Source organism: Tachypleus tridentatus, chromosome 4, assembly GCF_004210375.1.
Source record: "Tachypleus tridentatus isolate NWPU-2018 chromosome 4, ASM421037v1, whole genome shotgun sequence".
Lineage (NCBI taxonomy): Eukaryota > Metazoa > Arthropoda > Merostomata > Xiphosura > Limulidae > Tachypleus > Tachypleus tridentatus.
Genome location: NC_134828.1, coordinates 106,572,446 through 106,599,500, shown reverse-complemented (window position 1 = coordinate 106,599,500; position 27,055 = coordinate 106,572,446). Strand labels below are relative to the sequence as shown.

Genomic DNA, 27,055 nt, shown 5'->3' with positions numbered 1-27,055 from the left:
CAGTAGATTTTAGTTATGCTTGGGTTTAAGCTTTTGGTTGAACTCTGAGTTGCCTTTTTAGATAGTGGTTTAGCTTTGATTGATTCAAGCTTAAGTTTCGTTTTAGTTTATTTATATTATTGAAATTAACTTTGAGGTTCTCGCGTGTTAATTTAGCTTACATGAGGAGGGAATTACAATGAACTGGTAGAAAGTATTTAAGATTTCATACACCCCTTATTGACAGTTTAACACAACGTATCAGCTACAGACACTTACTCTTGTTTTGTGTTGTGTAATATCTTTGTAATTATGATTGTTGCTCGTAGTAAAATTTGTTGTTATAATCATTTGTGTTTTGATTCTGTTTATGATGAACTCACTCAGAGTTCAAAGAAAGACATTAACACACTTCGTCAGACCTTAACTGACTATTCTGTGGGAGAACAGTATGCTTGGAAAAACTACAAAATAGATGGGAAGAAAAATGTTTGCTGTTGTGACCAAAGGATATCATTTTTAAATAACTGGACAAACTTGGAAACGTCCAAGTGAATTCTCCAAGTCGATTATCGTATAGAAATGGTCATTTGTGCAGGATGTAGAACACATGACTTGTAGAAAATTCAATTAGGAAATGAAACAAGATGGTTTGCAATAGGATGATGAGATTTATAGGAAGTCCTCTTTTGGATTTGGAGTTTCTGCCAATGTTTCAAAGGTTACTGAAAGCTACTTAGCAGCAAGAAGCTTGAGAAAGAAAATTAATAGCATCAGGTGTACCCAAAAGCAATGATAAAGTTCTCCTTCCGAGACTAAGCCTGTAAAACAATGCTGAGTTTTACAACTTACACATAATTGCACATTACCAGACTGTGACTACCAATGGTTAGTTTTCGAAAGCAGTCCATAAAAGTTATCATGATAATGCTGCACATGAATGAGGTGGTTTGTCAAAAGCTGCTAGTTTATGTGGCAATGTGTGGATGTTGGAAACTTACATATAAGTTTGTAATTATATACGTGTGGCGTTTTACAAACATACATAAAACTTTATACAAAGTCATTCGTGTGTGTGTGTGTGTTGTTTCAAACAAAAATGAGTTTGTCACTGAAAACACAACTAGGGTGTAACATTGGAATGAGAATACCAGCATTTGATCAGGATGTTGATAATTTGAGTTACGAAGTTAACTATGGCTGCTGGCCTGACAGACATTAATTAAATAAATAGTAAACTTAATGACTTCATTAATGCAGGTGTGAGAAGATTTTAGTTTTTACAATGAAATATTCAAGGGCTTTAATCCTTGTGGTTAAAAAAAATCATCACCATTGTGGTGACAGCTTTGGAAAACACATTTAGGGTTAAGGTGAAGCTCCAAGACCTGAGAATTCCTGCATAAACGAAACTCCTCAGAGTTACTAGAGATCATGCTCTACAGATAATTAGAGCGAAAGCACATTTAAGGTGTAAAAACAGAGTTCGATTACCGGTTTTCTTTGTATTCCTGCTCTTTTGTCCTTAAGGAACCTTTAAACTAAAATATTTTATGACTTTAGCCCACACTCTGAGTATTTCTGACTAATTGGAATTGGTTTGGACCTTCGTTTTCAATCCTGAATTTTCCTCTTTAAGATAAAATTCTTAAGCCCTCTGGCTATCTTTGCTTTTGCAATCTCTCAGCTGGAGTTATTGACAAGGTGTTAGTCAATTCAATCCTATGACGCTAACAAATCTTGTAAGAAACCAATGATGAATTTGACGTTAGGGAGTTTTTGGTGTTCTTTTCTGTGCTTATGTGGGTTTTAATTTTGTAACAATGGAGCCCATGGATAAAGATAAATTGCTTTACAATGCATCCAGCATGCACGATCTGAATACTTCTTATGTGGAGTTAGTCTCCATACTGGTGTGTCACCATCAGTGGTTCTGATTATAAAACCTGGAAGTGTGGGTTCAGATAAGTTCATGACATCCAGATTGCTAGTTTTCCAGCCAGTTCATCTCATGCTGGATTCAAAAATTACAAAAGTCCTGTCAGAGGTATTTCATGCATAAATAATCACCAAGAAATGTGTGGTCACTACAAACATGACTAATAACAGTAAGACGTTTCAAGAACTCTACCATGTGAAAGAGATAATTAAAGAGGGTTGTTATGGAGATCCAGTTTAGTTCACTATCTTGGAGGTAATGACTCAAGTGGCAGATACATTTATATTGTTGTCATGGGTAGAAGTCTTTCCAATGACTCTATGGGTAAGAAGAGAGAAGCTCCATAAAGCCCCAGTCAGCATGAAAGAGCAGCTTTCACTCCAAGAGACAGTGATGTTAAACTGTTACTGCCAAGAACAAGCAACCAGAGTGGACGAAACATAGTGATTGTATAACTGTGAGTAAGACCATCTGCTGAAATTCAACATAGTGATTGTATAACTGTGAGTAAGACCATCTGCTGTAGTGATTGTATAACTGTGAGTAAGACCATCTGATGAAATTCAGCTCTCTGAATTTCCTAGTAGTAAATCCTCTAGTAGTAAAGGATCCCTAGTAGTAAAGCCTCTAGTACTAAAGGATCCCTAGTAGTAAAGCCTCTAGTAGTACAGGATCCCTAGTAGTAAATCCTCTAGTAGTAAAGGATCCCTAGTAGTAAATCCTCTAGTAGTAAAGCATCCCTAGTGGTAAATCCTCTAGTAGTAAAGGATCCCTAGTAGTAAATCCTCTAGTAGTAAAGGATCCCTAGTGGTATCTCCTCTAGTAGTAAAGGATCCCTAGTGGTAAATCCTCTAGTAGTAAAGGATCCCTAGTGGTAAATCCTCTAGTAGTAAAGGATCCCTAGTGGTAAATCCTCTAGTAGTAAAGGATCCCTAGTGGTATCTCCTCTAGTAGTAAAGGATCCCTAGTAGTAAATCCTCTAGTAGTAAAGGATCCCTAGTAGTAAAGCCTCTAGTACTAAAGGATCCCTAGTAGTAAAGCCTCTAGTAGTACAGGATCCCTAGTAGTAAATCCTCTAGTAGTAAAGGATCCCTAGTAGTAAATCCTCTAGTAGTAAAGCATCCCTAGTGGTAAATCCTCTAGTAGTAAAGGATCCCTAGTAGTAAATCCTCTAGTAGTAAAGGATCCCTAGTGGTATCTCCTCTAGTAGTAAAGGATCCCTAGTGGTAAATCCTCTAGTAGTAAAGCATCCCTAGTGGTAAATCCTCTAGTAGTAAAGGATCCCTAGTGGTATCTCCTCTAGTAGTAAAGGATCCCTAGTAGTAAATCCTCTAGTAGTACAGGATCCCTAGTGGTAAATCCTCTAGTAGTAAAGCATCCCTAGTGGTAAATCCTCTAGTAGTAAAGGATCCCTAGTGGTAAATCCTCTAGTAGTAAAGGATCCCTAGTGGTAAATCCTCTAGTAGTAAAGGATCCCTAGTGGTATCTCCTCTAGTAGTAAAGGATCCCTAGTAGTAAATCCTCTAGTAGTAAAGGATCCCTAGTGGTAAATCCTCTGGTAGTAAGGGATCCCTAGTGGTAAATCCTCTAGTAGTAAAGGATCCCTAGTGGTATCTCCTCTAGTAGTAAAGGATCCCTAGTAGTAAATCCTCTAGTAGTAAAGAATCCCTAGTAGTAAAGCCTCTAGTAGTACAGGATCCCTAGTAGTAAATCTTCTAGTAGTAAAGGATCCCTAGTGGTAAATCCTCTAGTAGTAAAGCATCCCTAGTGGTAAATCCTCTAGTAGTAAAGGATCCCTAGTGGTATCTCCTCTAGTAGTAAAGGATCCCTAGTGGTAAATCCTCTAGTAGTAAAGCATCCCTAGTGGTAAATCCTCTAGTAGTAAAGGATCCCTAGTGGTATCTCCTCTAGTAGTAAAGGATCCCTAGTAGTAAATCCTCTAGTAGTACAGGATCCCTAGTGGTAAATCCTCTAGTAGTAAAGCATCCCTAGTGGTAAATCCTCTCTAGTAGTAAAGGGATCCCTAGTGGTGGAAATCCTCTAGTAGTAAAGGATCCCTAGTGGTAAATCCTCTAGTAGTAAAGGATCCCTAGTGGTATCTCCTCTAGTAGTAAAGGATCCCTAGTAGTAAATCCTCTAGTAGTAAAGGATCCCTAGTGGTAAATCCTCTAGTAGTAAAGGATCCCTAGTGGTAAATCCTCTAGTAGTAAAGGATCCCTAGTGGTATCTCCTCTAGTAGTAAAGGATCCCTAGTAGTAAATCCTCTAGTAGTAAAGAATCCCTAGTAGTAAAGCCTCTAGTAGTACAGGATCCCTAGTAGTAAATCTTCTAGTAGTAAAGGATCCCTAGTGGTAAATCCTCTAGTAGTAAAGGATCCCTAGTGGTAAATCCTCTAGTAGTAAAGGATCCCTAGTGGTAAATCCTCTAGTAGTAAAGGATCCCTAGTGGTATCTCCTCTAGTAGTAAAGGATCCCTAGTAGTAAATCCTCTAGTAGTACAGGATCCCTAGTAGTAAATCCTCTAGTAGTAAAGGATCCCTAGTGGTATCTCCTCTAGTAGTAAAGGATCCCTAGTGGTATCTCCTCTAGTAGTAAAGGATCCCTAGTAGTAAATCCTCTAGTAGTAAAGGATCCCTAGTAGTAAAGCCTCTAGTAGTACAGGATCCCTAGTAGTAAATCTTCTAGTAGTAAAGGATCCCTAGTGGTAAATCCTCTAGTAGTAAAGGATCCCTAGTGGTAAATCCTCTAGTAGTAAAGGATCCCTAGTGGTAAATCCTCTAGTAGTAAAGGATCCCTAGTGGTATCTCCTCTAGTAGTAAAGGATCCCTAGTAGTAAAGCCTCTAGTAGTACAGGATCCCTAGTAGTAAATCTTCTAGTAGTAAAGGATCCCTAGTAGTAAATCCTCTAGTAGTAAAGCATCCCTAGTGGTAAATCCTCTAGTAGTAAAGGATCCCTAGTGGTAAATCCTCTAGTAGTAAAGGATCCCTAGTGGTAAATCCTCTAGTAGTAAAGGATCCCTAGTGGTATCTCCTCTAGTAGTAAAGGATCCCTAGTAGTAAATCCTCTAGTAGTAAAGCCTCTAGTAGTACAGGATCCCTAGTAGTAAATCTTCTTGTAGTAAAGGATCCCTAGTGGTAAATCCTCTAGTAGTAAAGGATCCCTAGTGGTAAATCCTCTAGTAGTAAAGGATCCCTAGTGGTATCTCCTCTAGTAGTAAAGGATCCCTAGTAGTAAATCCTCTAGTAGTAAAGGATCCCTAGTAGTAAATCCTCTAGTAGTAAAGGATTCCTAGTCGTAAATCTTCTAGTAGTAAAGGATCCCTAGTAGTAAATCCTCCAGTAGTAAAGGATCCCTAGTGGTAAATCCTCTAGTAGTAAAGGATCCCTCGTAGTAAATCTTCTTGTAGTAAAGGATCCCTAGTCGTAAATCTTCTAGTAGTAAAGGATCCCTAGTAGTAAATCCTCCAGTAGTAAAGGATCCCTAGTGGTAAATCCTCTAGTAGTGAAGGATCCCTAGTGGTAAATTCTCTAGTAGTAAAGGATCCCTCGTAGTAAATCCTCTTGTAGTAAAGGATCCCTCGTAGTAAATCCTCTTGTAGTAAAGGATTCCTAGTCGTAAATCTTCTAGTAGTAAAGGATCCCTAGTAGTAAATCCTCCAGTAGTAAAGGATCCCTAGTAGTAAATCTTCTAGTAGTAAAGGATCCCTAGTAGTAAATCCTCCAGTAGTAAAGGATCCCTAGTAGTAAATCTTCCAGTAGTAAAGGATCCCTAGTGGTAAATCCTCTAGTTGTAAAGGATCTCTAGTAGTAAATCCTCTAGTAGTAAAGGATCCCTAGTGGTAAATCTTCTAATGCTACTATGGTTTCTGATGAACTGAGCTGATGTGATGAATAATCTCTCTGAATCTTGTGAGATCCTTCAGGTGAGTATCGCATAACTTACCTTCTGAACTGTAGACAAACTGCTGTCAGTATTGTATAGTTAGATCTTTTATTTGTGTTATTTTTATACGCTGTTATTATGTATATATATATTGCAGTCAGGTTAAATCAGACTCAGATTTGGATTTAGGTGTTTTTTTCTTGTTTTTCCACATTATTCAGAATATTCTGTTTTTATCTCTAGTTCAGGTGTGTAATGATTTTGTTTTCTGTTATGTTACAGTGGTCTTATTTCTATTTAAAATATGCATAGTGTGTTAGAATACCCACTGTTAAAGTGTGTAAGTGATCTGTGTTTTTGTCCATATTATTTTCTTTGTTGAAGGGTTTTATATGACGGATGATCTTCCGATGTTTGAGGGTAGTAGCGTATTTTCATTGTTAAAGAGTTTGTTTTTACATTTCGCGTAATCTTATGCGTTAAAAAATATCTTCATGTATTTTTTGTTCTTATATTTTTAGATTGTGAGTACAGTGCATTAGATCACTCCTTCCTAAAGGGGATATATGTGTATGTGTGTTTTCTTATAAGAAAGCCACAACGGACTATCTGCTGAGTTCACCGTGGGGAATCGAACCCCTGATTTTAGCGTTGTAAATCCGTAGACCCTAAAGGGAGAAAGTAAGCTTTGTTAACTATTGGGGTTTTAATGCTTTATCTTCGCAAAGTTGTTTTAAATGTTAGTGTTATTAGGCAAGTAGTTGTAAGTTTTTGAATGCCACGCTATTAAAGTTTGATGGATTTGTGGCTTTAGAATTAGGGATGGCTGGACTGGCCTAGAAGAAAATTGAAGAAGGAAATATGTGGTACAAAACTGTCTCGAGTGTTAGTTTCCGACTTAGTTCATATGAAATATTTTTCAAAATTTCACTATTTTCTTCCAGTCCATTGTAGATACAGAGAGCCATTCAATTAAACACCTCAACTATCCTTTGTCTTGCGCGAAAAATGGATAACAGTGGACGATGGTCACGTGTAAAGTTCAGGCGTGTGAAAACCTGGCTTTGTTGGTGTTATGGTGTTTCGTATTTAAAGCTAGGTTTGCCTCTATAAGAGTAACCTTTGCAAATTTACAACTTTTGCTAACTTCTGTTTAACTTTCAGTTTTGTTAAAACTTGATAATATTTTAATTCAGTAAAACTTTCCGTAACCTGTGTAATTTATCTTTTGTTGCACTGTAAGTTACTGTGTTAAACAATGGTTGAAATTTGCTTGATTCAAGCTTACGGAAGATGAGATGGGAAAGGTTACACTGACATGGAAAGATAAGGAAAGGTTACAGTGAAATGAAAAGATAAGGAAAGGTTACATTGAAATGGAAAGATAAGGAAAGGTTACACTGAAATGGAAAGATAAGGAAAGGATACACTGAAATGGCAAGATAAGGAAAGGATACACTGAAATGGAAAGATAAGGAAAGTATACACTGAAATGGAAAGATAAGGAAAGGTTACATTGAAATGGAAAGATAAGGAAAGGTTACATTGAAATGGAAAGATAAGGAAAGGTTACATTGAAATGAAAAGATAAGGAAAGGTTACATTGAAATGGAAATATAAGGAAAGGATACACTGAAATGGAAAGATAAGGAAAGGTTACATTGAAATGGAAAGATAAGGAAAAGTTACACTGAAATGGAAAGATAAGGAAAGGTTACATTGAAATGGAAAGATAAGGAAAGGTTACACTGAAATGGAAAGATAAGGAAAAGGATTACTGAAATGGAAAAGATAAGGAAAGGTTACATTGAGATGGAAAAGATAAGGAAAGGTTATTGAAATGGAAAAGATAAGGAAAGGATACACTGAAATGGAAAGATAAGGAAAGGTTAGCATTGAAATGGAAAAATAAGGAAAGGTTACTGAAATGGAAAAGATAAGGAAAGGATACACTGAAATGGAAAGATAAGAAAGGTTACATTGAAATGGAAAGATAAGGAAAGGATACACTGAAATGGAAAGATAAAAAAGGTTACATGAAATGGAAAGATAAGGAAAGGTTACACTGAAATGGAAATATAAGGAAAGGATATAACTGAAATGGAAAGATAAGGAAAGGTTACATTGAAATGGAAAGATAAGGAAAAGTTACATTACTGAAATGGAAAAGATAAGGAAAGGTTACATTAAGAAATGGAAAGATAAGGAAAAGGTTACACTGAAATGGAAAGATAAGGATACACTGAAATGGAAAGATAAGGAAAGGTTACATTGAGATGGAAAGATAAAAAAAGGTTACACTGAAATGGAAAGATAAGGAAAGGATACACTTAAATGGAAAGATAAGGAAAGGAAACATTGAAATGGAAAGATAAGGAAAGGATACACTGAAATAGAAAGATAAAGAAAGGTTACATTGAAATGGAAAGATAAGGAAAGGATTCACTGAAATGGAAAGATAAGGAAAGGTTACATTGAAATGGAAAGATAAGGAAAGGTTACACTGAAATGGAAAGATAAAGAAAGGTTACATTGAAATGGAAACATAAGGAAAGGTTACATTGAAATGGAAACATAAGGAAAGGTTACACTGAAATGGAAAGATAAGGAAAGGTTACATTGAAATGGAAAGATAAGGAAAGGTTACACTGAAATGGAAAGATAAGGAAAGGATACACTGAAATGGAAAGATAAGGAAAGGTTACATTGAAATGGAAAGATAAGGAAAGGTTACACTGAAATGAAAAGATAAGGAAAGGATACACTGAGATGGAAAGATAAGGAAAGGATACACTGAAATAGAAAGATAAGAAAAGGAAACACTGAAATGGAAAGATAAGGAAAGGTTACACTGAAATGGAAAGATAAACCTATTGAAGTTTTCTCCTCTCCTTTCCCTAATTTACTTCTGCTTTGTCTTCTGTGTGTGTGTTTTCTTATAGCATAGCCACATCGGGCTATCTGCTAAGTTCACCGAGGGGAATCGAACCCCTAATTTTAGAGTTGTATATCTTATTACTGTATTTGGAACCCTGTTTATTGTTTCTAATAAAGTTTGTTGTTGTAACCATTTGTGTTGTATCTCTTTCTTCACGATGAATTGAGTTAGAGCTGAGAGAGGAATTATAACATGTTCCTCTATAGTCTTCAAATCTCCAGTAACAGGCTTTAACAGCTATCCTGCACCAGGATATTGAGTTAGTTTAAACTTATAGTGTTTTAGTTCTGTCAGAGTGATGAGTGAGTGAGTAACTCATCTTTCTGTAAGATTATTTTTGGTTCTAATTGAATTTAATTACTGTTTTTGTTTACAATTTTATGCAACGTTTTGTTTGATATGCTGTATATCGATACATCTAACTTACTAACAAAACGAAAACTCATCCGAATTGTGGTAGTTTTATAATAGTAGCAGTGGAGGTCTCTTAACTTGGGGTAATTAACCCGTTAAAATTGTAGTATATAATGTGTAGTCCCAAGAGGGAGATTAAGATAATGTTCATTTATATAACTTTATCAGTGCAATAAGATGACATGACATGTAGTCCTGAAACTAGGTCTATGATCGCCTGTTCATGTTACTCCTTCTGGCTAATGGTTATAACATAACAGGATTTCAATTGCTAATTACCAGAATTTTTTGTTTGTTCAAAGGAATCCGCTGACCTGACCCCATTAAGTTTTGCCTACCTTTGTTGTTGCTCCAAACTAGAAATCGTCCGTTTGAATATCCCATAAACGTGTAGTCGTTTTACACTGGTGAGAGGTAATTTTGTAACTTGTTGCAAAAATGTAAGAAAATATATCAAGTATTTAAAAATCTTCAGCTCACCGCATGTGTACAGAACGTTCTCACGTATTGTCTAATGTTAATAGTGTTGACTTTAATGCAAGTAACATATTAAAGTGAAATACAAGTTACCAGGAACGTTGTTGTCGATTGTTTTCTAAGACATAATTAACCGTCCGTATTTACACGACCATAATATGTACATGTTCCGGACGTGTATTGTTACATCTAAATCACATGCGTTCGAGCACTTAGAACAGAGATGACACTGCGTTATATTTTTCAGTTAGGGTTATATGTTATTATTTTTATCTCACACAGTTTACCTTCTATAACCTGTTTTAAAGTAAGACATATTTATATTTTCCAAAATAGCGTCTTGTATTACCTCAGAAATTATTTATATGATGCCATATAGTTGTACGTACTTGTATGCCACTAATTACGTCTCTTTTGTCTTCTTTTGACAATTATAAGAATGTTGGGAGACAACGAGACAAGCCGGCTTAATTTACCGTCATGATTGATCACTCACTTCAAAATATATACACTATTTTTTGGTCATTATTATGCGATTACATCAAACCAGACTAGTTGATGTGGGTTAATGTAGAAACTACAAACAAGCCGCAGGTTTAGGTTCATATCCTTCAGCTTATGGAAAGAAAAATGCTCACAGTTAGAGGACCGTGGCAGTTTTGGGACCTCGACCAGTTCGCACGCTTCACGGCGGTACCGTTTCTACAGTTCAAGGATATCAGCAAACGAACGAGATAAAGAGGTCGCTTTCGATCTCAGTATTTTATCGGCTGAGCACACTTATTGTTTTAAATCAATTTCACTTTCGACGGTTGTTCATTCCTACTACGCTCCCTTGCACAACTGTATGATAAACTTGTGGATTTAGCCCGCTAAAACTGAGTTTAAAAGAAACAGCCTTCATTCAACAAGATAAATCACAATGAAGACCAGCCGACAAAGTTTCACCCGCTTTCTCCCACACACGAGTTACAGAATACGATTAACCCGAAAATCCGGGTTATTGTGTAACAAGTGAATGTCCCTGACCGCTATAGCTGAATATAGAGATATTGAATGTCATTTAGAAGAGATAATAAATATATCGTCTTGAAAAAGAAATTTTTATTTCAGAGGGACGTTAACACACACAGTACTGACAAGGATAATTGAGGGACGTTAACACACACAGTACTGACAAGGATAATTGAGGGACGTTAACACACACAGTACTGACAAGGATAATTGAGGGACGTTAACACACACAGTACTGACAAGGATAATTGAGGGACGTTAACACACAGTACTGACAAGGATAATTGAGGGACGTTAACACACACAGTACTGACAAGGATAATTGAGGGACGTTAACACACACAGTACTGACAAGGATAATTGAGGGACGTTAACACATACAGTACTGACAAGGATAATTGAGGGACGTTAACACACACAGTATTGACAAGGATAATTGAGGGACGTTAACACACACAGTATTGACAAGGATAATTGAGGGACGTTAACACACACAGTACTGACAAGGATAATTGAGGGACGTTAACACACACAGTACTGACAAGAATAATTTAGGGACGTTAACACACACAGTACTGACAAGGATAATTGAGGGACGTTAACACACACAGTACTGACAAGGATAATTGAGGGACGTTAACACACACAGTACTGACAAGGATAATTTTTAGACATTTTATTAACAGTTTATTAAAACCTAATATTTATTAACTCGGTTTACATACGGTGTGTCAAATGTCGCTCAAATTATTTTACATTCCCTTCATATATAGTAATTTAATTTAATGTTTTGCAATTCTCACAACCCACCTATTGGGATTTAGGTGTATGGACGGCCTTTGAGGGTCAGGTGCTTATTGGACTCTTTCCTCTCTACTGAGCTGTTGTTACCTACTCTAAAACTTAGTTTTAAACATACGTTAAGTTGGGTGTACAATTAATCCTAATGCTGAGTGGTTGCAATCGCAGTTAGATGGCACAGGTCGTTGACTGGTCGCTTACACCAATTCCCCTATAAAACTTGCCACATGGCACATTGTTTGCTCAAGCAATCTTAGAAAATAATTGTAGATATTGAGAAATATACTTAAGATGGTGTACTTTAATTATCCAAAGCACAGATTCTGGCAATAATAAACACCATTACAAGTTTATAACAGTAGCTGGACGAGCCACCTGTTTTAATCACTCGCACCAGTATACAGTATTGTGTTGTCTGTAAGTCAGTCAGTGGAAACTTAAATGACTGCACATAAAGAATATTTAAGTGTAATAAGCAAGTATTCTAGAATCTTCGTATTATATTTTATTGTACGTTTTCGCAAACAGAATTTACTAGACAGTTATGGTGTGGCTTAATTATTTATATTAGAGATTAAAGACATTTTTAAAGTTCCATAGTCTTTCAGTTCTCAGCTACTTTTAGCTCTATTATCTCTTCGGTAAACAAAAAACTTTGCCACATTCGATCTGTATGATTCGCTTTCTGTTTATTTGTTATTAAGCACAAATTTATACAATGGGCTATCTGTGCTATGCCCGCTAAGGGTATCGAAACCCGGTTGTAAGTCCGCAGACATGCCGCTGTGCCACTGGGGGCGTTTGTTGAAATATATGTGCTTTACAAAAAATAAATTACTGAACGATAGGCAAGACAATATAATTAAACTAAATTAGCAAGTTTGATGGTTAAGAGTAAAGAAGTGTGGATTCTTTGTTTGTTGTTGTTTTAAATTTCGCGCAAAGCTACAAGAGGGCTTTCTGCGCTAACCGTCTCTAATTTAGCAGTGTAAGATTAGAGGGAAGGCAGCTAGTCATCATCACCCACCGCCAACTCTTGGGTTACTCTTTTACCAACGAATAGTGGGATTGACCGTCACATAATAACGCCCCCACGGCTGAAAGGATGAGCATGTTTGTTGCGACGGGGATTCAAACCCGCAACGCTCAGATTACGAGTCGAACGCCTTAACCACCTGGCCATGATGGGTCTTTCTCTTTCCAGGAACTATGATATGATCATATCGCAAACAAAAGCGAGTGATCAAAAAATGTGACACTTTTTCTTTCTCACCCTCCAGTGGCTCAGCGGTAAGTCTGTAGTCTTATTAACGCTAAAAATCGGATTTCGACACCTGTAGTAAGCAAAGTACAAATAGCCCGTCTTATAGCTTTGTGTTTAACAACAGACAAACAAATCATCTTAATTGAAAATGATGAAGACATATGTTGTAAAGTTAGAGTAATGAAGAAATAAACACGAAAAGAGTTTTCGGATAGCTTATGAAGAAACATACGTACAGACAGTACGGTTAGAAACATACGTACAGATAGTACGGTTAGAAACATACGTACAGATAGTACGGTTAACCCAGCGTATTATTGCACGCTTATCAACTGAACCTTTTTAAAATTTTTCTACATTGCACTGTTTCAGTGGATCTCAATCAAATTTCAACTGCTGAGTTATGCAAATTCGCGCAAATAATATGAAAGTATTTTAGATAGAAAAACAGACAAACAAACAAAAACTTCATTCTTCCAAATTGTCACATCGTGATCTTTTCCAAGTTTCGTTAAGCACTCGTTGGTTTTCAAAACAAATTCCTAAAATGCGAACAGCATAAACAGGTGTTTCCACCCGGGCGCAGAGTTCAGCCCACGAATACATGCAGACCTATATACATAAAACAGACCTACCCATCAACTGAATCAGATTACATGCACGAGCAACAGGAGAAAAGGTGAAACATTAACACGTATTTATCCTCTACAGCTGTGTCGTAACCCTGCCATCAGCGCCAGTTTGGTCTTTCACCATCAGTATCCAATGAAAAAACTGCATTACTTCAATGGTTCTTTCTAAAAATTTTACGAGAAGAAAAGGATTTGACAGAGCTATTTATATCGTATGTACACAACACCAATTACAACAGGTGAGCGAGAATTTTGTTCATATACTCTTAAAAAATGTCAGTTCTAGTTCAAGTACAGCTAAGAGATAAATTAAAACTATAAAAGTAATACAAATTTAACATAAAGAATAAGCTGAGATAATAAACTGTTACAAATGTACACACACACACATGTATACACATTTAAATACATGTGTAAATTATGAACCAAAAACACTTACCAAAAATATGCTTCGTTTTAAATATTCGTGCAAAGCTACACGAGGCTTATCTGCGCTAGCCGTTCCTAATTTAGCAGTGTAAGACTAGAGGGAAGGCAGCTAGTCATCACCACCCACCGCCAACACTTGGGCTACTCTTTTACCAACGAATAGTGGGATTGATCGTCACATATAACGCCCCCACAGTTGAAAAGACGATAATGATTGATGTGACGGGGATTCGAACCCGCGACTCTTGGATTACGAGTCGAGTACCTTAACCACCTGGCCTTACCAGGCCTCTTACCGAAACTAAGTAGGTGTACGAAGAACCCGGCATGGCCAGGTGGATTAAGGTGTTCGACTCGCAATCTAAGGGTCGCGGGTCCGATTACCCATTACACCAAACATGCTCGCCCTTTCAGCCGTAGGGGCGTTATAATTTTTGCGGTCAATCCCACTATTCGTTGGTAAAAGAGTAACCCAAGAGTTGGCGGTGGGAGGTGATGACTAGCTGCCTTCCCTCTAGTCTTACACTGCTAAATTAGGGACGGCTAGCGCAGATAGCCCTCGTGTAGTTTTGCGCGAAATTAAAAAAAAAATAGTGTACGTGCTATAAGTTATTACAGCCATCTTTCGGATTTCAGTGGAATCGAAAGATGCAGGTGCAACAAAAGGTACAACACCTTTAAGATTTTATACATTAATGTCCACTTACCTATCTACCGTACGCACACACATATATATAAACAATGTTAATGATACAGTTTGAGGCGAATGCAGTTTTTCAGATAAATGTGATATTTAATCAGTTTTACATTTATATCGAGGTTAAATATAACGGACGACACATCCATCCTGTTGTGATGATTGTACACCTGCAGGTGCATCTCTTACTAGGGTACATTTTATCCATCCCACATTGTGGTTTATACCTTAGTTTTTGTTTTTATTTCATGTTCGACGCCTTTGTAGTTTTTACCCTTTTCTGGAAAGCTGTTTTAAAACATAATCATAGAAGTTACTTTTACCTTTTCTCTCTTTCTTTAAATGTCAAAACATTTAGATAATGTTTGTACATTACGAATATTAGTAATTTTCCACAAAGAGAGCCGAAGGCCATATGGAAGGAACACCTGTTTTAACCACTCGCACCGCTATACATTAGTGTGTTATCTGTAAGTCAATCAGTACACACTAAAATTATGACAAGTAAGGGGCTGTTAACGATGCAGTTTATAATGTCGTGATGTCAGTGAAACGTGCTCATGACATGAATCACGAGAAGGATTATGCATTCTGTAGGCTATAACACAGCCTGGCATATGAATTCAAAAGCAAGAATTTAGGAAAACTATTTGTTACTCATAATTTTAGTTTTATTTACTGTTTCGGAAATCTGCAGAAGTACATTTAGTACATATGTAGTTACACACCTGCAAGGAAAATTCGAAGGAAACGTTGTGTACTTATTTTTGCGTATTTTAGGTATAACTGCAATTTCCTTGGTTTTTAATGACTTAATAACAAGAGTTTTATTTCTATTTCAAGCATATAGTTCTCTATAACGTTCATATTTGTCCATGAGGTATCGATTTTATGAAGACTTGCAATCAGTAATTAAAAATTTGGGTACTTTCAGTTTAAATGAAATATGTAATTTAAAACGTGCAAAACTGTTTTAAATTTTGAATAGGCTACATAACCTTCAAACGCTTTCTGCTATAATTAAGCAGAAGTGTGTTTGTTGTATTGGTTGATTCATAAAACTAAATTATAAACTATGTAGCAGAAAATGTAATAATCTTATTAAATATATGTTTTGACGTAACATCACCATTTTGTAATTTATACAAAAGGCTTGTTTATTAAAGTCTCTTTTCAGGTTTATTTACTGATACAAATAACGAAATTAATTAGAAGTATATACTTAATTAAAGTTAAAATTTTGTTTTAGGTTTCGTCTGCCCCTTGGGTCAGAGACATAGTTACGGAATTACAACGTAAAGATTCAGGATTCGTTTCCATATTTGAATAGAGCAAAATTTGAAGCTTTGCGCAGAATCAGAAGAAAGAAACCACTTTAGATCTAATATTATTGACACCGTCTTACCCTCACAGCATGTTAACTTTTACTGGCTTGTGAATTAAGAGTTTCGAAAGTTCTGTCGTTTTTTTGCACGTTCTTATAGGTTAATTGGTTTGTTTCATGTTATTTAAAATATAAATTTTAGATCATATAAAAGCTGGCTGAAAATGAAAATCGTTTAAGGTTGATGATACTGGAGTACGATCCGCTGCCATTATTATTATTTGATTAGACTGAGCAGACCCGTGTACAGAAGAGTACGAACGATGCTTCGAGCATTTTTTTAAAAAAAATTTACCCAAGTGCGAAACGATTGTATTCAATATTAGTTTTGGGACTGGGTAAAATGGTGTTTTGTCATTGACTCGACAAGTATACGAACGAATAGAGAGAAAAACAAACACCAACCTGTTTTTAAAGTAATAAAAAACATGAAACAGATCACGAGAATTCAGAATAAAATATCAGATACACTCGCCATATCGTTTCTTTGGGTTAACTGTGGGTGTTCCCGAAGACATTGTGGAGCAGCATGTTGGATAAACTTAACATTTACTTCCGAAATCTCAAAATGATTTTCGTACTGCTTATTGTTTTGTCTTGTTTGTTTGTTGAAATTCGCGCAAAGCTATAAGAAGGCTATCTCGGCTAGCTGTCCCCAATATAGCAGTGTAAAACTAGAAGGAAAGCAGCTAGTCATCACCACCCACCGCCAATTCTTGGGATACTTTTGTGCCAAATAATAGTTGTATTGATCGTAACATTATAACTCCAAACAGCTGGAAAGGTGAACATGTTTAATATGACGGGGATTTGAACTCACGACCCTAAAGTTACGCCCTAACCACCTGGCCATGCCAGGCTATTGTTTTGTGTGAGCTTCAGTTAACATTGTATACCAGTTAAATTATGCTTCTCATTTAAACTATATTATAAATGTACAAAACACAAGTGCTATCGCTGTGACAGTTAAAGAGGCTTAAAAATTTGTTTTGTTATGAAAGTGTACTGAAGTGAATATATAATAAATCTACACCGATGTTTATAAAAGTTTTTCAAACAGGGAAACAAATAATATCACTGCAAGGAATCAAAACTTACTTTGTTGTTTTATTATTATTAATTGGTAAACTATACACTAAGTTTCATCACTTCTTAAGTGGTAAACTATACACTAAGTTTCATCACTTCTTAAGTGGTAAACTTTACACTAAGTTTCATTACTTCTTAAGTGGTAAACTTTACACTAAGTTTCATTACTTCTTAAGTGGTAAACTTCACACTAAGTTTCATTACTTCTTAAGTGGTAAACTTCACACTAAGTTTCATTACTTCTTAAGTGGTAAACTTTACACTAAGTTTCATTACTTCTTAAGTGGTAAACTTCACACTAAGTTTCATTACTTCTTAAGTGGTAAACTTCACACTAAGTTTCATTACTTCTAAAGTGGTAAACTTCACACTAAGTTTCATTATTTCTTAAGTGGTAAACTTCACACTAAGTTTCATTACTTCTTAAATGGTACACTTTACACTAAGTTTCATTACTTCTTAAGTGGTAAACTTTACACTAAGTTTCATTACTTCTTAAGTGGTAAACTATACACTAAGTTTCATTACTTCTTAAGTGGTAAACTATACACTAAGTTTCATTACTTCTTAAGCGCTGAACTTCGCGAGCACAAAATTTAAGATCCCTTTACTGAGTTCTTTATAAAAAAACGCCTTTGGTGTAAGATGCAGACTTGTCCATATATTTGGTTTCTTTGGTTTTGAATTTCGCGCAAAGCTATCTTCGCCAGGTGGTTAAGGCACTTGAATTGTAATCCGAGAGTCGCGGTTCGAATCCCCGCCATACCAATCATGCTCGCCCTTTCAGCCGTATGGGCGTTATAATATTACGGTGAATCCCACTGTTCGTTGATAAAATAGTAGCTCAAGAGTTGGTGGTGGGTGATGATGACTGGCTGCCTTCCCGCCAATCTTACCCTGCTAAGTTAGGGACGGCTAGCACAGATAGCCCTCGTGTAGTTGTTTGCGCGAAATTCAAACCAAACCAAACCGTGCCTCACATTCCACAGTGCGCTATGCCAACTACTTAATCATGCTTTGGAAGTATAACACCAATGGGGTCATGATTTATACCTTATAGTTTGATATGTGTCACAAATGCTCGTGGCTTATTTCCAGAAATATGCAAACATTAAGCGTTGAAGTTCGTATAGATTATATGTGGTTTTATATCGAGTCAACTTCAAGTACGAAGAATACAGATATTTTAATTTTCATCATAATATGTCTAAGTTATAGTTTTATTTTTTTTCGCGCAAAGCCACTCGAGGGCTATCTGCGCTAGCCGTCCCTAATTCAGCAGTGTAAGACTAGAGGGAAGGCAGCTAATCATCACCACCCACCGCTAGCTCTTAGGCTACTCTTTTACTAGCAAACAGTGGGATTGACCGTACCTTTGTAACGCCCCTACGGCTGAAAGTGCGAGCATGTTTGGTGCAACGGGGATGCGAACCTGCGACCCTCAGATTAGGGGTCGCACGCCTTAACCCACCTGGCCATGCTGAACCTATAGTTTTATATCCAACAACATTTATTTCATTTTATAGGGTTTAGCAACTCTGGACATTGCGAATGTATAAACATTAGTTTTCAGTATGTAAGATGGCATATTCAAATACAGTACGTAGAGGATTTTGCCTTGGTTGTAAACAGTATTATTCGCTGTCCTAGAAGCCTATTAATTTCAAGTTTCTTTTCATGGTAACGTTTCTCTAATTCCAAAGTTTCAGTAATACTAAATTAATATTATAAATAAAAAGCAATTGAATGGAAAGAAGCGACGTTTGTAATCTACATAGAACAGTGAATGGCAGTTTAGAATCTGGTGACGTTCTTGACGTTCAAATGATGGGTCATTCTAGTGTCCAAATATGGGGCGCACGTTTCCCAGACAAGAGAATAGATAACATTATAACCTAGTTACGTAAAACTAATTGCGTTTCGTTGTGTGAAAAGGGGTGTTATTGGAAGTGTAAGGCCAAATGAAATTTTAAATTATCATCACGTGAGGTTGCAAGACGTGCTTTCCTTGATAGAACGATACATCTAGTTTGAAAAATGTTTCCACAGCTAGATTTGTTCGTCTGTTAGTACCCGCCCCCTGCTGGACTTTAAAAACACCGGCGCAACAAGAAATACGCAGAGGAATATTCTATATTGTTTTGAAGACTTCCCGCAGTAAGCCTGACTCGATTTTTCCGAGAAGCCACTGCTACTTACGAGGTGAGATATTACTCCGCTGTTAGATTGGTGAGATATTACTCCGGTATTAGATTGACCTCAGTGCCGATTTTTAAAGATTTACTCTTTGGCAGTATGAATTCAGGAACCATTAAGAATGATATAGTGTCAGCTCGACAAATGTGGTGATATTGGCATATTTTTAATCCCAGTAATTTGTGGCTTTTAAAATGCTGTTGCTTTAAACGAAGATGCAAACATAGCCCATATAAAGTAAAAACGTCTTCTTGTTTGTTTGTTTTGGAATTTCGCCCATAGCTGCACGAGGGCTATCTGCGCTAGCCGTCCCTAATTTAGCAGTGTAAGACTAGAGGAAAGACACCTACTCATCACCATCCACCGCCAACTCTTGGGCTACTCTTTTACCAACGAATATTGGGATTGACCATCATATTATAACGCCCCCACGGCTGAAAGGGTGAATATGTTTGGTGCGACTGGGATTCGAACCCGCGACCCTCAGATTAAAAGTCGAACGCCTTAACCCACCTGGCCATACCGGGCCTCGTCTTGTTGCAAACAGAAAAAAAAAATGCTCAAATTGTAATTTCTTTATTTCTCAATTAAACATCCAGTGAGGTTCCTCTCACAGTTCTATACAGTAATGAAGTTTAGACTGTTTATTGTTCAGTATATGGATTTGGATTAACTTGAACATTCTAAGATGTCCACACCTCGTGAGGTATTGTTGAGATCACACCCAACATTAACATTAACAACGAGGGTACACAACTGATAAAAAATGAATTCTAACCATTATAAGTAAAACCATAGGAACAGTATATTTAATTTAGTTAGTTAGTTTGTTTTTTTTTTAATCTCGCGCGAAGCTTCACGAGGACTATCTGCGCTAGCCGTCCCTAATTCAGCAGTGTAAGACTAGAGGGAAGGCAGCTAGTCATCACCACCTACCGCCAACTCTTGGGCTACTCGTTTACCAATGAATAGTGGGATTAACCGTCACATTATAACTCCTCCCGCCCGAAAGAGCGAGCATGTTTGGTGCGATGGGAATTTGAACTCGCGACCCTCAGATTACTAGTCGAACGCCTTAACTACCTGGCCAAGCCGTGCTAGTTTTAATTTAGTATATTCATTGCTGGATTCATTTTTTACTTCTGATATAAATAGGTAGCTTGTTTTGATCAAAGTTAACATTAAGAAACTGTTAAATGGAAATTTTGTAAATACATTTTCGTTTACCCGTATAGATATACACACAAAATAAAAACATGTACCTTGTCATACGACGTATTAGAAACATATAAAAATACATATTTGACGTTTTTTATGTTTTCAAATTTGTTTTTTAAACATATTTTATTTTCTCCAACAGAATGAAGCCTCGTACATCAATATTTATCGAATCTTTATCACTGGTAATGATAGTAGCTCATGCGATGTTTGTTGTCCAGGCCTGTCCATTCATGGGTTCTTCTCACACTATGTGTATCTATAGGCCGATGGCATGTCCAGGAAAGAAGCTTCTTCGTAAGTGTATTAACCACAATCTTTACATTGTCTTATTATAGGTTTAAGAGGGCAAACAAATGTATGGAATCGAAGTTCACGATCTCAGATTTTTATTCTTAGCTGCAATCTTAATACTGAATTATTCCAAATCTGAGCTCACGTTCAAAATAATTTTACATTCCTTTTTTATTCTTTTATTAAAACCTTTAGAAGCAAAACATTCATACAGAATCTGAGCTCACGTTCTACTTTTGTTTTTTGTCAGTATAACTGTATCGTTGGTCTCCATTTTAACGTTTCATTGTTTGAATTTCACGCAAAGCTACACGAGGGCTATCTGCGTTAGCTGTCCCTAATTTAGTAGTGTACGATTAGAGGGAAGGCAGCTAGTCATCACCACCCACCGTCAACTTTTGATCTACTCTTTTACCAACGAATTGACCATTACATTATAACCTCCCCACGGCTGAAAGGGCGAGCATATTTGGTGCGACGAGGATTCGAACCAGCAACACTCGGATTACGAGTCGAGTGCCTTAATCACCTGGCCATGACGGGCCTGATGTTTTATTAGTGATGAAATTCTTAAGAAGTACAGGCACTCACCTTTGTGAGGTTCTGATCTCCTGATGTGTGGAGTACCCAGTTTTCTGTGGGTTAAAGGTATCCTTTCATGTACCATTCATATTCAACTCCCACGAAATAGTAAAAAGGAATGAAATTCATTAGCGGTTTCCGAAAAGCAAATGGTACTATCTTTGGAATATTAAAAAGAGTTATCACTGAGTTTCGGTGAGTACCGACAAAAGTTTACCACTAATTATGACTTTATAACATTAAGAAAGCTACCGTTTCTTAACTTCATGACAATATTCTGTGATAGTATCGTTCACGTTACTGAGCTGAGGGGTTGAAATGTGACTTAGTTTTTTCAGTTTAAAGAGTTAAAACAGTAAAACAGTAGCGTAATTATAAATTTTAAGAAGGAAAATAATCTTTAAAAACAGTTATAAAGATATTATTACACGAAACAGCTGTATAACAAAAATACAGAAACCTATATTAGATTATAAACAAAATAACTTTGAATGAAAAACTGTAAATAATTTAATGAATCTTTCAACAATCGTATGATTTTCGTCGAATAGAATTATATGTCAACTTCCGGAAGATCAAAAAATTATTTAAAGTGGGTTTCTCATCATCACGAATCCAGGAAAATTAGCGTAAAAGCCCAGCATGAGGTTCGGATGCTCGACTCGTAATCTGAGGGTTGCGAGTTTACATCTCCGTTACATTAAGCATGCTTGCCCTTTCAGCCGTTGGGGCGTTATAATGTACGATCAATCCAACTATTCATTGGTAAAATAGTAGACCAAGAGTTGACGGTGGGTGGTGATGACTAGTTGCTTTTCCTCTAGTCTTACACTACTACATTAAGGAAGGCTAACTCAGATAACCCTCGTGTAGCTTTGTGCAAAATTTAAAGAAAAACAACAAAACACTTTGTGTGTAAAAACTATTAGTAAGTTCGATGGTTTTCATACAATAAGACTATATGTCATTCCTTTGAATATCAGTTTAAACTATTTTAGAAAGTCAGATATATTTAAAACTGAATAAGATTATACATTATTGACTATTGGCAGTAGCCATCACAGATTAACCTAATGATTTTAAGGCTAGACATTTGTTTGCTAAACGTCTGTTTAATCGAAAGCTCGTACAAGGTAAATATGTTAATTAACCCTAACTTAATTGTTTAACGATTATAATAAAACAAAATGCTGAAGTCAAATTTTTTTAAGCTTTTGTCGATGTGAATTTAAACTTTGACTCATATTTAGCTTCCTGAATGATATATTTAACATACATATATGTTTTTCTCCCCTTTTGAAGGAAGTGGAGGGTTATCTGTGGAACACAAACAGAGCATTGTTCATATTCACAATAAGCTTCGGGCAGCAGTCGCTAGGGGACAGGAACATGGTTTGCCAGCAGCTAGTAACATGCGTCAACTGGTAAGCGTAAAAATTTGAACTATAATATATATATATATTAATGTAAAATATTATTTTGGAGTTTTCTTTACTTGCTTCCTGAGGTTCAACATCTGTAAAGGCTACATGCTGTATATCTGATATATTAAATAAAAATGGAAAAATTACATAGAAAAATAACGTTTTTGTGACTTTTAGAAATATATTCTTTAACGACGAATCCATGGTTTGCCCACTGCTTATCGCGAGTGTAGTTTTATCTTTTGATTTATTTTTAATAAATTAGTGTTTGACACATTTGAACATGGAACTTTATACAAACTTAATGGAGTAAGACTATGTTAAACAGAAAGGGAATGAGCAACATTAGGTGAATGTAATATGTGTTGTAGAACACTGACCGAGTACTGCAGATATTATATATATATTTATGTTGTATAGCTCCAGATATCTCATGCTTTTCTCTTTACTTCTGAAATGTAAACTTTTTAATTTTTTATATTAGAGGTCCCAAACATATGTTTGCCCTCTCAAATTACTAAGACCAGTTCATTGAAGTTACCAAAACTATTTTGACCATGGGGTTTTACTATTTTGAAAGGAATAGTAAAGGTCTGAAAAGGTTTGAAAGTATTTTTTTTTCATTAAAATTCAGGTAGCTTAATGCATTCGTTAAACGATATATTAACAACAGATGTAAGGCCTTGAATGTAACCTATATTTAATAAGCTTATTTGGTTGACTATTCCATATTTTCATGTATTTTATTTTATTAAACTAAATTACGTTACATTTTAGCATTTGAAGTTTCAATGCTTTCTAATTTTAGAGCTGGGACGAAGAATTGGCTGAAATAGCCCAACGATGGGCAGACCAGTGTATGGATGGACATGATCAAAACAGAAACGTAGGTAGGTGACGTTTACCATGGTTATAAATATAGATATTCGAATTATAACTGGTTTTAAATATAGTGTAAAACAAACCGAAAAATCATTTCATTGTTCGTAATTATGATATTTAAGCCTACTTTTAATATTATGAACTATTGTATTAAACATTTCTGCCCATTTTATCAAACCTAAATTGGTATTATCAATTTTAAATTGATATGTTAATTCTTGACTTATTCCATAGAAGTTTATTATTTCAGGCTACTTCGATAGAGCATATTTAAAGTAAGCACCAAAAATAGTTTTATTATTGAAAAATGTCATTTTCTCTCTCTCTCTCTATATATATATAAATATATATGACCCTTCTGTTTTATACGAGGCAGTAGATTGCGATTAAAATTATACTGATTATACGTTGATAGCTAATACATATCAAACAGTCCCACTGTTTATTTTTTGAAAAGTACAAACATTTTTTTAATCAGCATGTATGATAAAAATATTAAAGTAATTTCAAGTGATAAGTGTCTCAGGCCTCGCTTATTTGTCGCAGACTCAATATTGATTTTTTTACTCCAGTTTTATGTTCTTCGCCAATTTCCAATTATTTCAAGATGTTTAATGAAATGGTAAGAAATTTCAAAATTTAAAACCACAATAGATAAAACATAGCGATTTATTTGATATAGAGAATTAACAGAGAGCGTATCAAAATATATCTAAACTAACAATTCATCGTGACAATTGATATTTTTATAGCATTTATTATAGTGTGGTAATGTTTTTTCATTGTAACCGATGGTGCGTTCTTTTAAATTAGTTGCAGAAAGTAACTTTACGTTCAGCCAGTATAATAATAACGAATTAGCTTATTTCTTCCTTAATGTTGGCTACTATCAATATCACTTGTACACAGATTTAGTTTGAAGGCCTAAAGTTACAAATGACGTTCAAATAGAAATACCTCGCTTGTTATATTACAACAAATGTAAGAATAAACTTTATCGGCAGAAATTCGTGGCTAGTTGATTGATGAGCTAACGCAAAATATTCCACTAGTATTCCACCACTAAAAACAAAACTTGACTGGTTCACTGGTATTTATATAAGTTGTTTCACTTATAGATATTTGTGGAAACTACGTTTATGACGTCTTTTATAATACTCTGAGTATTTATGACTACTTTTACAATATTTTGGATTTTAACGTCGTATGCCTCTCTGTTGACAATTAAATTAAAACATTGAAAACATAGGCTTACAACGGACGGTATAATGTTTATATGACCTACCTTTGCCTGAACGTTGCAGGTATTGTTTGTAAGTAGGACTTAACGTGTACACCTACCGTTATTTAAAACATCATTTATGAATTTAATTTATAAATTCCAAAGTGCTCATTACTTGAATGCTAAAATCTCCGAGTCAGCACATTTTTTTTTTTCACTTGTGACACAATTTTTTAAAATTTACCAAAGAGAAAGTAAACTTCTGTTGTGAAGTTAAGATTACGAATACCGCCTTAACTTAGTGAACGTTGGAAAGACAATGAATCTCAATTAACATTTTCTTCAGCTAAACATTGATCAATATATGTTTGTGTAGGCCTAAATTTTTACAAAACTATGAAATCAGTTTTGGACTTGTCCAAAGAAAATATTTCATCCCGTCACCTTCCAAGTTAGTTTCTTCCTCAGCTTTCGGTTCTTTAAAATATTATATTAGCCTATAAAATAACGCTAATCGTGATGTAACAAAAACTTTATATCGATTAACATTAATATTATCCTCTGCTAGTACAGCGATAAGTCTACAGATTTACAACGCTACAATCAGCGGTTCGATTCCCCTCGGTGGGCTCAGCAGATAGCCCGATGTGGCTTTGGTATAAGAAAATACACACACATTATACACAACATTAATATGGTTGTAGCGACACCAATGTGAATTGCTTTAGCCAGTTCATGCAAAAACTTCTTTCCTGATGTAAAATACGTTTGTAAGAAATGGGCACAAAATTTTTTCTGTTTATTTTGAATATAATGTTTACAGAGCATCCTAAGAAATTGTTTCGCTTAAATTTATTTTGAGGTTTCGCGTAAAAGGTGGATAATCTGTATTCAATACATAATGACTGAAGTTACAAGCAACAATTTTCTGATTAATACTTTTAGAAAGATTTCCAGTAGGCCAAAATGTAGCTATCGCATGGACTTTCAACAAGGAAGATAATCTCAGAGACGAACCGGACTGGGAGACTCAGGTTAAAGCTTGGTATGACGAATACAAACGAGTTGGTTTTAACCATAATCATCTTTATCCATTCAAGTTCAAATATAGTGCTGGCCACTTTTCTCAGGTTATCTATATTTTCATTGTAGTTTTGTTTAAAATATAAGCCTTAGTGAATCATTCAGCAAATGAAATTAATCTGGCACATTGTTATGAGTAAATTTGGATCACGAAATTTTAGGTAAAGGCACAACTTTTAAATAACATAAATTATCCGTTAAATAAACCAGTTACATCGCAATACAAAACACATACAAAATATCCGTGATGACGAGAACACCCACTTACAGAGAAAATTATATATTTAAAAAACGGATGGTAGAGGAGCAAACAACGTTTCGACTTTCTTCGGTCATCCTGAACCTGACAATGACCGAAGAAAGTCGAAACGTTGTTCGCTTCTCTGCTAGTGCTTTCTCCACCCGTTCATACCAGCCGTTCTTAAATATAGATATTAAATATTTACATTTATTAGTTAGTAATGTTATGTGTAAGGATTTCGAGCATAAATTGTTTGTTTTTTGCTTTTGAATTTCGCGCAAAGCTACTCGAGGGCTATCTGCGCTAGCCATTCCTAAGTTAGCAGTGTAAGACTAGAGGGAAGGCAGCTAGTCATTACCACCCACCGCCAACTCTTGGGCTACTCTTTTACCAACGAATAGTGGGATTCACCGTCACATTATAACGCCCCCCACGGCTGTAAAGGCGAGAATGTTTGGTGTGACGGGGATGCGAACCAGCGACCCTCAGATTACGAGTCGCACGCCTTAACCGGGCCATCGAGCATAAATACTTTCTCTACTTTAAGCAACCACACGCTGTATTGAAGAATTGCTTCATAATTTGCTAAATTTCTTATTTTCGAGTTTCCTTACTTGTCAGTGAATTATGTTCATACGTGAAGACACTTTTGATAACATGTACTTGAAAACGTTTTTTTTTTTTGTCCCCCGCTAGTTAGCGGTAAGTCTCCGGATTTACAACGCCAAAATCATGGGTTAGATTCTCCTCGGTGGACTCAGGAGATAGCCCAATGTGGCTTTACTAAAAGAAAAACACACTTCTTTTCTTTAGACGAGGCCTTGCAGTTACGTTGCTCAGATTGTGAGTCATAGGTTTTATGGATTGTGGTCTCACTAATGTCAAAACACGCCCGCATTTTGGGGTAGGGAGTGTTCTTTTAGAGTTACAGCTGAGTCCCACTATTAAAGTCGATACAATGCAAGTACAAGAAT

General features: G+C 35.9%; 1 protein-coding gene across 2 annotated transcripts; it reads left to right on the top strand.

Annotated features, from left to right (window-relative positions):
• The first annotated feature begins 13,350 nt into the window (after positions 1 to 13,350).
• LOC143248398 (venom allergen 3 homolog) lies at positions 13,351 to 25,941 on the top strand. 2 transcript variants are annotated; one of them, XM_076496752.1, is made up of 5 exons: positions 13,351 to 13,579; positions 20,496 to 20,650; positions 22,532 to 22,653; positions 23,462 to 23,543; positions 25,703 to 25,941. In XM_076496752.1, exons 2-5 carry the CDS (start codon positions 20,497 to 20,499, stop codon positions 25,924 to 25,926), a joined length of 582 nt encoding a protein of 193 aa, XP_076352867.1. In that variant the 5' UTR covers positions 13,351 to 13,579; position 20,496; the 3' UTR covers positions 25,927 to 25,941. The 2 variants fall into 2 exon arrangements, with proteins under 2 accessions (XP_076352867.1, XP_076352866.1); XM_076496751.1 differs by lacking the exon at positions 13,351 to 13,579 and adding an exon at positions 18,995 to 19,141.
• Positions 25,942 to 27,055: the final 1,114 nt, after the last annotated feature.